Here is a 12,086-nt window from a genome sequence, read left to right as displayed (position 1 = left end):
GAGGCAGGAGAATGGCGTGAACCCGGGAGGCGGAGCTTGCAGTGAGCTGAGATGCGGCCACTGCACTCCAGCCTGGGCGACAGAGCGAGACTCCGTCTCAAAAAAAAAAAAAAACAACAACAAAAAAAACCCAAAATATTCCACAAGTGGAAAGCAGTCATTCGGCCAACGACCTTTCTTAATCCCCGATGGTTAGGTGCTCTGTGGGAAATGGAACAAGCCAACCTCCCATAATTAACGGTATACCCTCCTTTCCTGCAGCCAATAGGATTATGAAAATTGGTTACTAATTTTATTTCATTTAGTAAATTCCATAGCTAAAGGATCATGTACAACAACAGGTGGGAAACAATAGGAGCCTATTTTCTATGAATCTGTCACAGTTGCAGAGTTCCAAACTTTTTGCTATATTTAATATAATAATCAGTTTCAACTTGTTAAGGCACTCTAAGCAGGTGGCCATTAGCCTGTGGTTGTTTCTGTACCCTGAAATCTCACAAAAGAAAACTGAAAATGACCTTAGAGGGTATTTGATTCTGAATGAGTTTCAGCCAATTACAGACAGCCAACCCGCCTATTAGCTACACAGAAACCTGTCACAGGAACATAATCAAATGAGGCAAATGCCTAGCTGTAGCCAATCAAGTACTTTCTTTACTTCTCCAATTCTTTACTTCTGCTACAAAAGCTCACTGCCCACACCTGTGGAGCAGCTCGCGGACCCTCTACCCATGTTGAGTGCTGTCAGGTTCATGAATCCTTTAATGCTCAAATAAACCCTAAGTTTATCTTGTCTGAAGGTTCTCTTTTAACAAACTTGACAAAAATACAGTACAATACTCAGAGAAACCAAGCACTCTATGCCCTAATTAGAAACCTGAACTAATCAGATGGAGAAACAGAAAATTAGCACCAGGGATTTCCAAACAGAAAACCAAACAAAGTATTTGTGGGGGGAGATGGCAAGATGAAATTAAATAACAGCATTTTCCTCCACACATCATAAAACACAGTTATTTATTTATTTATTTATTTTGGAAACAGAGTCTCACTGTCACCCAGGATGGAACGCAGTGGTATAATCTTGGCTCATTGCAACCGCCACCTCCCAGGTTCAAGCAATTATCCTGTCTCAGCCTCCCAAGTAGCTGGGATTACAGGTGTGTGCCACCACGCCCGGCTAATTTTTGTATATTTAGTAGAGAAGAGGTTTCACCATTTTGGCCAGGCTGGTCTCAAACTCCTGATCTGCCCGCCTCTGCCTCCCGAAGTGAGGAGATTACAGGTGTGAGCTACCATGCCCAGCCTAAAATACAGTTTTTAAAACATGTAAAATAGCAAAAGCTACCAAGAATGAAAAAAGCTATGGAAAGAGAAAAAAATCTGTGAAGCAGCCAAACAAGAAAAGGGACTGTCAACTTGAAGCCTGGTGGTCCTGGGGAAAACTCCAGACAGTGGAGAAGGAAGGAGACTCAACACCAGAGCTGCTCCTGACCCTCACAACGAGAAGTCAACAGGATCTTAGACCTCCCATCAACGTTCCAAATCTGGAGGAAGTAAACCGCAGATATTCTTATCTTGTTCCCTCCTCTGGATAAGAAGGAAGGGAAACAAACAGCAGCTGGGAAGAAATGGATGAAAGAGAAGACAGCAACGGGCTGAGCCTCTCTGATGGAAGTGAAGTATAATGAACTACACCAAATTGGGAATGAAAAACTCTTCCACTACAGGGCAGCAATCTGGGGCCTAAAATGAAAGACACTCCCCCTCAGTCAGATGGCGGACAGCTTCTCAAGACGGTTAACAAAAATCCAAGAAACACTGTACATTCTAAAATAACGAGAAGGGTCTGGGCACGGTGGCTTGCGCCTGTAATACCAGCACTTTGGGAGGCAGAGGCAGGTGGATAACTTGAACTCAGGAGTTCAAGACCAACCTGGCCAACATGGTGAAATCCCATCTCTACTAAAAACACAAAAAAATTAGCCAGGTGTGATGGTACACGCCTGTAATCCCAGCTACTTGGAAGGCTGGGGCGCAAGAATCGCTTGAACCCGGGAAGCGGAGGTTCCAGTAAGCCGAGATTGCACGATGGCACTCCAGCCTGGGCGACAGAGCTGAGACTCCATCTCAAACAAAAACAAAAACCAGCTAGAAGGGAATAGGTCAAATGTTTCCAGCATAAAGAAAAGACAAGTATTTAAGGTGATGGATATCCTTTACCCTGATTTGATCTTTATATATTATACAAATGCATTAAATTATCACAGGTACACTGAAAATATATACATCAGTTATGTACCGATTAAATAATTTTCTTAAGTGAAGAGAGAGCAGAGTCCAGGCAGCATGTACTGTACTTATCTCAGTTTATCCCACCTCCTACCACTCCCTAAAGAAAACTGGCTAGAATCTCGTCGAGATTCAGAGGAAAGAGAATAAAGAAATCTCCCACGTGAGGCAGAGCTGCCTAGCATCAGAAAGACGAAAAGAAACAGTTTGGCAACTATATAAACATATTAGAGAGAAATAATGTAACCTAAGATGCATAAATTAATTTATTACATGAAAACAGTCGTGTGAGGCTGGGCGCAGTGGCTCATGCCTATAATCCCAGCATTCTGGGAGGCCAAGGTGGGCAGATCACTCGAGGTCAGGGGTTCCAGACCTGTCTGGCCAACGTGGTAAAACCCCACCTCTACTAAAAATCCAAAAAAATTAGCTGGGCATGGTGGCTCATGCCGGTTGTCCCAGCTACTCTAAAGGCCGAGGCAGGAGAATCAAAAAAAAAGAAACAGGCATGCGAAATGTCATTCTTTCTGTTTTCTTCTTGGATTCTTAAACTTTAGCAGCAAAGCCCAAAATATTTATTATCTGAACCTTGACAGAAAAAAATTCACTGAGCCCTGGATTAGAAGATTCAATATTGTCAATATGGTAATTCTCTTAAATTGACCTATAAATTCAAAGTAACATGAATGATAATCCCAGCGGACTTTCTTGTAGAAATTGACAAGTTGATTTTAAAATCTATGTGGAAATATGAAGGATCTAGAATAGCCACAACAATTCTGAAAAAGAATAAAGCTGGAGTAATGACTGCAAACTGATTACAGGACTTACTAAGAAGTGGCTTACAGTAGGATGGACACATACATAGATCAACAGAGAGCACGGAACAGACTCGTGCTTATATGGTTAACCAATTTTCAGCAAAGAGGCCTGAGTAATTCAATGGGGAATTTTTCTCTGCAAACGGTGCTGGATACTCATGTAAAAGAAATGAAAATCAACCCTTACCTCACGCCACACATAAAAATTACCTTGGAACAGATCACAGACCAAAACATACAAGTTAAAACTATAAAATGTTTGGAAGAACACAGGAGACAATCTTCATGACATTAGAATAGGCAAAAATTCCTTAGGAAGCAAAAACTCTAAGCCATCCAAGGAACAAAAAAAACATAAACTAAACTTCATCGAAATTTAAAACTCCTGCTGGGCGCAGTGGCACTCGCCTGTAGTCCCAGCTACTCAGGAGGCTGAAGCAGGAGGATTGCTTGAGCCCAGGAGTTCGAGGACAGCCTGGGCCACATGGCAAGAGTCTGTCTCTGAAAAAATATACAAAGAAAAAAATAAAATGTTTAAACTTCTGTTCTTCAAAAGATACTGTTAAGAAAAAAGGCAAGCTGCCGGGCGCGGTGGCTCAAGCCTGTAATCCCAGCACTTTGGGAGGCCGAGACGGGCGGATCACGAGGTCAGGAGATCGAGACCATCCTGGCTAACACGGTGAAACCCTGTCTCTATTAAGAAATACAAAAAACTAGCCGGGCGAGGTGGCGGGCGCCTGTAGTCCCAGCTACTCGGGATGCTGAGGCCGGAGAATGGCGTGAACCCGGGAGGCGGAGCTTACAGTGAGCTGAGATCCCGCCACTGCACTCCAGCCTGGGCGACAGAGCGAGACTCCGTCTCAAAAAAAAAAAAAAGAAAAAAGGCAAGCCACAGACTGGGAGAAATAATTCTTAATACACACATCTAACAAAGGACTTGTATCCAGAAAATGTAAAAATGTTTATAATTCAATGATGAGACAATAATCAATTTTTTAAATAGGCAAAAGATTTGCAAAGACACTTTACAAATCTGACACTTTACTCTTCTGATAAATAAACAAGCACTCATAGGCATATGAAGATGTTGCTCAATAGCATTTATCAGGGAAATGCAAATTAAAACCACATGCCTTAGGATGACTACTATTTTTTTGTTTGTTTGTTTGTTTTGAGATGGAGTTTCGCTCTTGTTACCCAGGCTGGAGTGCAATGGCGCCATCTCAGCTCACCGCAACCTCTGCCTCCCCGGTTCAAGCGATTCTCCTGCGTCAGCCTCCCAAGTAGCTGGGATTACAGGTATCTGCCACCACACCTAGCCAATTTTGTATTTTTTTTTTTCTTTTTCTTTTTGAGACGGAGTCTCGCTCTGTTTCCCAGGCTGGAGTGCAGTGGCTCAATCTCAGCTCACTGCAAGCTCCGCCCCCTGGGTTCCCGCTATTCTCCTGCCTCAGCACCTCGAGTAGCTGGGACTACAGGCGCCCGCCACCACGCCCACCTAATTTTTTGTATTTTTAGTAGAGACGGGGTTTCACCATGTTAGCCAGGATGGTCTCAATCTCCTGACCTCGTGATCTGCCCGCCTCAGCCTCCCAAAGTGCTGGGATTATAGGCATGAGCCACCGCTTCCAGCCCAATTTTGTATTTTTAGTAGAGACGGGGTTTCTCCATGTTGGTCAGGCTGGTCTCGAACTCCCAACCTCAGGTTATCCACCCGCCTCAGCCTTCCAAAGAGCTGGGATTACAGGAGTGAGCCACTGCGCCCGGCAAGATGACTACTATTCAAATAATCAAAAATAACAAAAGTAGACCAGGATACAGATCAACTGGAACTCCAAAACACGGCTGGTGGAAACACAAAATGGGGCAACCAAGAGCTGGGCGTGGTGGCTCACGCCTGTAATCCCAGCACTTTGGGAGGCTGAGGCAGGCAGATCACCTGAGGTCAGGAGTTCAAGATCAGCCTGTCCAACATGGTGAAACCCCAGCTCTGCGAAAAATACAAAAATTAGCTGGGCATGATAGCACATGCCTGTAATCCCAGCTACTCAGGAGGCTGAGACAGGAAAATCGCTTGAAACCGGGAGGCGGAGCTTGCAGTGAGCCGAGATCGCGCCACTGCACTCCAGCCTGGGCGACACAGCGAGACTCTGTCTCCAAACAAACAAACAAACAAACAAGCAAAATGGGGCAACCACTTAGAAAAGAGCTGACAATTTCTGATAAAGTTGAGCACACACTTACTATAAACCCCACAACTGTACTCCTAAGTACTCACCCATGAAAAATATCCACAGAAATACGTATTCATCAATGTTCATAGCAAATTAATTTGTTGTAGCCAAAATCTGGAAACAACCCAAATGTCTAACAAGTGAATGAATGAATAAACTGTGATAACTTCATACATTAGAACAGTATTCAGAAATAAAAAGGAATGAATTACTGATGTAATGACCATATGAATTAATCTCAGAATGATTATGATGATGTCAGACACTAAAGAATACTACTGTATGATTCTATTTACACGAAGCTCTAGAAAAATCAAAGTAGAGTAACAGGATGTAGATCAGTGGCAGCCTGGGCCTGTGGAGATTCACTGAGAAAGGTTACAGTGAACTTTGGGGGTGACAGAAATGCTCTATATCCACAGAGGTTGTAGTTACGTGGGTGCACAAATTTGTCAAAACTCTCCAAAACATACGCCTAAAAACAGGTGCACTTTACCGTATATGTATTAAACCTCCATAAGGTTGACTTTTTTTTTAATGGTGGGAGAGGAGTTTCTAAGATGCTAAAAGTAAATGGTAGAAATATGGATGACTATTCTTTTTTTCTTTGTATTTTTCTTTGTTTCTTTAAACTTCTCTCCCTGACCATTTAAAACAAATTTAAAGCAAGTACAGTAGTAAAAGTACTTTAATTATCAGATCATTTCATTTTTCACAAAGAAAATATAGTTTTTCTCCAGATTAGGTACCTAATCTGTTCTATTGCTTCCTAATATAATTTTTTAAAAGTTCTTACAAGTATTTCAATAGCTTTTCGAACTCCCCAAAAAACCTTGACCTAAATTATCTGGTTTTTATTCATGTATTTATTTGAGATGGGAACTCGCTCTGTTGCCCAAGTTAGAGTGCAGTGGTGTGACCTCGGCTCACTGCAACCTTCACTTCCTGGGTTTAAGTGATTCTCCTGCCTCAGCCTCCTGAGTAGCTGGGATTACATGTGCACACCACCATGCCCAGCTAATTTTTGTATTTTTAGTAGAGACAGGGTTTCCCCATGTTGACCAGACTGGTCTCAACTCCTGATGTCAAGTAATCCACCTGCCTTGGCCTGCCAAAGTGCTGGGATTATAAGCATGAGCCACCATGCCCATCCACCTTGACCTAAGTTATCTTATTTAATCTTTACAACAACCCTAAAACATAGGCAGATCACATTTCATACTCACACTGTGAACTTAGTATGTCTGCAAAATTTTATTTGAAAGTATCATTGGGCTGGGTGTGGTGGCTCAGGCGTGTAATCCCAGCCCTGTGGGAGACAGAGGTAGATGGATGGCTTGAGCCCAGGAATTCGAGACCAGCCTGGGCAACATGGCAAAACCCCATCTCTACAAAAAATACCAAAAAAAGTAACTGGGTATGGTGGCTCGTGCCGCTAGTCCCAGCCAGTCAGAAGGCTGAGATGGGAAGATCACCTGGGTTTGGGGAAGGCGAGGCTGAAGTGATCACTCTAGCCTGAGTGACAGAGTGAGACCTTGTCTCAAAAAAGAAACCAAAAAACAAAAACAAAAAAACACTATCATCGAGTTTTAGTAATTTTTAAACATAGTACAACCCAAGATTCTAAAAATTTGGTTTTAGTGTGACCCTTTCCCTGCAAAAGAATTTAAAAATTAGCCAGGCATGGTGGGGCACACCTGCTGGCCTACATACTAGGGAGGCTGAGGCAGGAGGATCACCTGAGCCTAGGAGCTGGAGACCAGCCTGGGCAACATAGAGACCGCATCTCATTTAAAAACAAAAAATTGCCAGATAAAAAAGGGTGCAGTGGCTCACGCCTATAATCCCAGCAATTTCGGAGGCTGAGGCAGGTAGATCACCTGAGGTCAGGAGTTCGAGATAAGCCTGACCAACACAGGAAAACCCCATCTCTACTAAAAATATAAAAATTTGGCTGGGCGCGGTGGCTCACGCCTATAATGCCAGCACTTTGGGAGGCTGAGGAAGGTGGATAGCTTGAGGTCAGGAGTTCGAGACTTGGGAGGCCAAGGAAGAAGAATCACTTGAACCCAGGAGGCAGAGGTTGCAGTGAGTCGAGGTCATGCCTCTGCATCTAGTTTGGGCGACAGAATGAGACTCCATCTCAAATAAAAATTAATAATACAAAATAAAAAGGATAATAATGCTCAATATATTGAGCTCAATGTATTTTTTATTTTAAGAAAAAAAAAAATTCTCAAATTCTAACCAATCAAGACCTTAGAACAATGGTAGAGACACTTATTTAACAGTATAATTACATACCTGACAACATACTAAGAAAATGAAGAGCGTTATAGCAGTCCATAGAACCTTCTCTCTAAACTGGATCTGTGCAACAAAATAAAGAGAATCATCAATCAAAATCAAGAAACAATAAATTTTTTTGGCGGGGGGGTGGATTTTTGAGGATCTTCTTTGGGGCCTAATTCACAAAAGTTGGGAATGTCTGTATGTGTTAATAAAGGAAGCATTTTTGTTTATTAGATACAAAGTTTTATAAATTTTTTTTTTTTTTTTTGAGACGGAGTCTCGCTCTGTCGTGGCCCAGGCTGGAGCGCAGTGGCCGGATCTCAGCTCACCGCAAGCTCCGCCTCCCAGGTTTACGCCATTCTCCTGCCTCAGCCTCCCGAGTAGCTGGGACTACAGGCGCCCGCCACCTCGCCCGGCTAGTTTTTTGTATTCTTTTTAGTAGAGACAGGGTTTCACCGTGTTAGCCAGGATGGTCTCGATCTCTTGACCTCGTGATCCGCCCGTCTCGGCCTCCCAAAGTGCTGGGATTACAGGCTTGTATAAACATTTTTTTCTCTCTCATACACACACACACACACACACACACACACACACACGCATGCACAGATGCTTGTTTTTTTTTTTTTTTTGAGACAGAGTCTCGCTCTGTCGCCCAGGCTGGAGTGCAGTGGCACGATCTTGGCTCACTGCAAGCTCCGCCTCCCGGGTTCACACCATTCTCCTGCCTCAGCCTCCTGAGTAGCTGCAACCACAGGCACCCGCCACCACGCCTGGCTAATTTTTTGAATTTTGGAGATGGGGTTTCATCATTCACAGGATGGTTTCGATCTCCTGACCTTGTGATCCACCCGCCTCAGCCTCCCAAAGTACTGGGATTACAGGCATGAGCCACCGCGCCTGGCCCACAGATGCTTCTTGATGACTGGATAAAGAAGATATGCTATATGTAAATAATGAAATACTTTTGAGCCATGAAAAGAATTAAACCATGTCCCTTGCAGCAACCTGGATGGAACTGGAGGAGATTATCTTAAGTGAAATTACTCAGAAGTAGAAAATCAAACACTGTGGGTTCTCACTTAAAAGTGGCAGCTAGCCGGGCACAGTGGCTCACGCCTGTAATCCTAGCACTTCGGAAAGCCGAGGCGGGCGGATCACCAGGTCAGGAGTTCAAGATCAGCCTGACCAACATCGTGAAACCCCGTCTCTCTAAAAATACAAAAAAAAAAAAATATATATATATATATATATGCCGAGTGTGATGGTGCATGCCTGTAATCCCAGCTACTCAGGAGGCTGAGGCAGAACTGCTTGAATCCGGGAGGTGGAGGTTGCAGTGAACCAAGATCACGCCACTGCACTCCAGCCTGGGAGACAAGAGCGAAACTCTATCTTAAAAAAAAAAAAAAAAGTAGGAGCTAGGCCTGGCATGGTGGCTCACACCTGTAATCCCAGCACTTTGGGAGGCCGAGGTGGGCGGATCACGAGGTCAGGAGATGGAGACCATCCTGGCTAACACAGTGAAACCCCGTCTCCACTAAAAATACAAAAAATTAGCCGGGCTTGCTGGCCACCACCTGTAGTCCCAGTTGCTCAGGAGGCTGAGGCAGGAGAATGGTGTGAAGCCGGGAGGTGAAGCTTGGAGTGAGCCGAGATCGTGCCACTGCACTCCAGCCTGGGCGACAGAGTGAGACTCCATCCCAAATAAATAAATAAATAAATACTTCTAAATCAAATAGTAAGTTTAAAATTTTTTACCTATCTCTATATCCCTATTCCTATTAGTTTGATGAGAAATTTGTAGTTTGATGAAGAATTTCTAGAAATTGGCCAATCTAGAAATAACAATATTTCCAGAATTTAAATACCTTAACTCTGAAAGTTCGCAATGATAGAAGAACGATTTCACCCAGTCACAGTATCTTCTGAATGCATTCCTGTCATTTTTCTTTCCAATGAATGAATCAAGAAATGGGAGGTATGTATTTGCACAAATGCAATTCATTTACATGAAACAGCTGTACTCATCAAAACCTATCCAGCAGACCGGGTTATTTCTAGTCCAGTAGGTCACATCATTAGCAAACACAATACACACCCTATACTACAGGATTTATGAAGGATCACTACAGACAGGAGAATACTCTGTCTTAACTAACACACAGGCCGAAGAAACACTTAGTTTGGAAACGTCACAACTTAAAGAACAGTCATTTTTGAAAGCATGAGATAATCTACCTAGATTTAAACAGATTTATATTAGTTTTATTCAGTTGGTGCCTCTTGCAAGGAGGATGAGCACCAATAGTTTTCCAATTACCGACAGAGAAGGACTGAGGAAAGGAAATGAATTTTCCTGGTTTAGTAGGGTAAGTCCTTGAGCTACCCTCTATATTACTAAAATCTTATACTTACTTTCCTTTCTGGTTTCTGAATTTCTGGTAGAACTGCACAGAACGGTTTGATAACTTCTAAAAATTTGACTGTAAAAAGAAAAAGAATAAATGTCCCTATTATTATAAAGTTAAAAAAAATCTTTCTAGAGAATCAAACACAAATATTCTCTTTCACCAGCAATTCACCCCATCCTTACAGCCTCAAATTAAATAATCATACTGTTCTCCACTTCAAATGATACGTAAAGGAAGAGATATCATTCAAGGGACAAAAAAGTCCAAATGGTTTGATGGCTAGTCAGTAGAAGCAAAGCAATCCAAGCAATCTTTTTCCAGAACTTTACTTCCTCACACTTGTATCCAATCATTTTATATACAGAGAAAAGGGGCTGTTCAAAGGGCATCATGACGTCAAAAAGGGAGCAAATGTACCCTACCGTGGTACCCATGAGACAATGCATGATAGAAGAAAGCAGGTATCAGAGGAGGAAGACAGGAGGGTGCCTTCTGCACTCAGGAAGTACAACAGGAAATGGGCTCTTCTGCAGAGAACTGGCTTAAACAACTGAAAGATGCCGAAATGCATAGGTGACAAAAAAATCATGCAATCACCTCCTATAGTCAACTTTTTTTTTTTTGAGACAGTGTCTCTCTGTGTTGCCCAGGCTGAAGTTCAGTGGCACGATCTCGGCTCAGTGCAATCTCCGCCTCCCAGGTTCAAGTGATTCTCCTGCCTCAGCCTCCCAAGTAGCTGGGATTACAGGCGCATGTCACCACACCTGGCTAATTTTTGTATTTTTACTAGAGATGGGATTTCACCATGGTGGCCAGGCTTGTCTCAAACTCCTAACATCAAGTGATCCTCCCATCTCAGCCTCCCAAAGTGCTGGGATTACAGGCATGAACCATGGCACCTGGCCCCTACAGTTAGCTGTTTTTGTTTTGCTTTGTTTCGTTTTTGAGACGGATTCTCCCTCTGTCGCCCAGGCTGGAGTGCAGTGGTGCCATCTTGGCTCACTGCAAGCTCTGCCCCCCTGCGTTCAAGCAATTCTCCTACCTCAGCCTCCTGAGTAGCTGGGAATATAGGTGCGCAGCACCATGCCTGGCTAATTTTTGTATTTTAGTAGAGACAGGGTTTGTATTTTAGTAGAGACAGGCTGGTCTCAAACCCCTGACCTCGTGATCCACCCATCTCAGCCTCCCAAAGTGCTGGGATTACAGGCGTGAGCCACGGCACCCGGCCCCTATAGTTAACTTTTTAAAGTATGTAGGCCAGGCACGATGGCTCACACCTGTAATCCTAGCACTTTGGGAGGCCAAGGTGGGCAGATCACAAGGTCAGGAGATCGAGACCATCCTGGCTAATACGTGAAACCCCGTCTCTACTAAAAATACAAAAAACAAATTAATGGGGTGTGGTGGCGGGTGCCTGTAGTCCCAGCTACTCAGGAGACTGAGGCAGGAGAATGGCGTGAACCCAGGAGGCGGAGCTTGCAGTAAGCCGAGCTCCAGCCACCGCACTCCAGCCTGGATGACAGAGCGAGACTCCGTCTCAAAAAAAAAGAAAAAAAAAGTATGTAATCTCTGCTTCATTTCATCAGACCACATTTCATTGCCTGGTTACTCTCCCAGGTAATAGCAAAATACCTGCTTATGTAAAATAACCCAGAGAATTTACAATTACATTTCATCAGAAAGTATTGTTTTCCCAGACTAGTCTTGTAGTATATAAAGGTAAGATAAATCAAGGTTCTTTAAGGATAGACACTGTCTTCTGGCGTGGCTTAAGTCAAGTCCTGCCAGAGAACTGAAGGGTGAAAATGACAATCTCTCAAGCTTCTGTCCTTTGCCAAAGGGTCTGCAATGTGGAGAAAGACAAGCCGCAGGTAGGTATTAGGCTCTGCGGCTCTTCTTCCCCTACAGACACTGGCTTCTGTATACTAACATCCCAAAACTCTTAAAGCTGACATGAGTGATTATATTTCTGCAGTTGCCTAAAGTTGATTTTATTTTATATATATATATATATATATATATATATATATATATAT

General features: G+C 43.3%; 1 protein-coding gene across 3 annotated transcripts in view; it reads right to left on the bottom strand.

Moving 5' to 3' along the window:
- The window catches only part of SEC61A2 (Sec61 translocon alpha 2 subunit), a 44,282-nt gene that overhangs the window by 30,219 nt on the left and 1,977 nt on the right, over positions 1 to 12,086 (bottom strand). For 2 of the 3 annotated variants that reach the window (XR_003121223.1, XM_025397460.1), the window contains exons 2-3: positions 10,055 to 10,122; positions 7,652 to 7,717 (exon numbers count right to left, since the gene is read on the bottom strand). Coding sequence is in view for 2 of the 3 variants with exons in the window: in XM_025397460.1 (XP_025253245.1) it covers positions 7,652 to 7,717; positions 10,055 to 10,122 (134 nt within the window). In the remaining variant the exon portion in view is untranslated. The remainder of the gene's footprint in view (positions 1 to 7,651; positions 7,718 to 10,054; positions 10,123 to 12,086) is intronic. The other variant, XM_025397461.1, reaches the window with a different exon arrangement.

The sequence above is a fragment of the Theropithecus gelada genome, chromosome 9 (assembly GCF_003255815.1).
Source record: "Theropithecus gelada isolate Dixy chromosome 9, Tgel_1.0, whole genome shotgun sequence".
NCBI lineage: Eukaryota > Metazoa > Chordata > Mammalia > Primates > Cercopithecidae > Theropithecus > Theropithecus gelada.
This window is presented reverse-complemented; position numbering and strand designations above follow the sequence as displayed.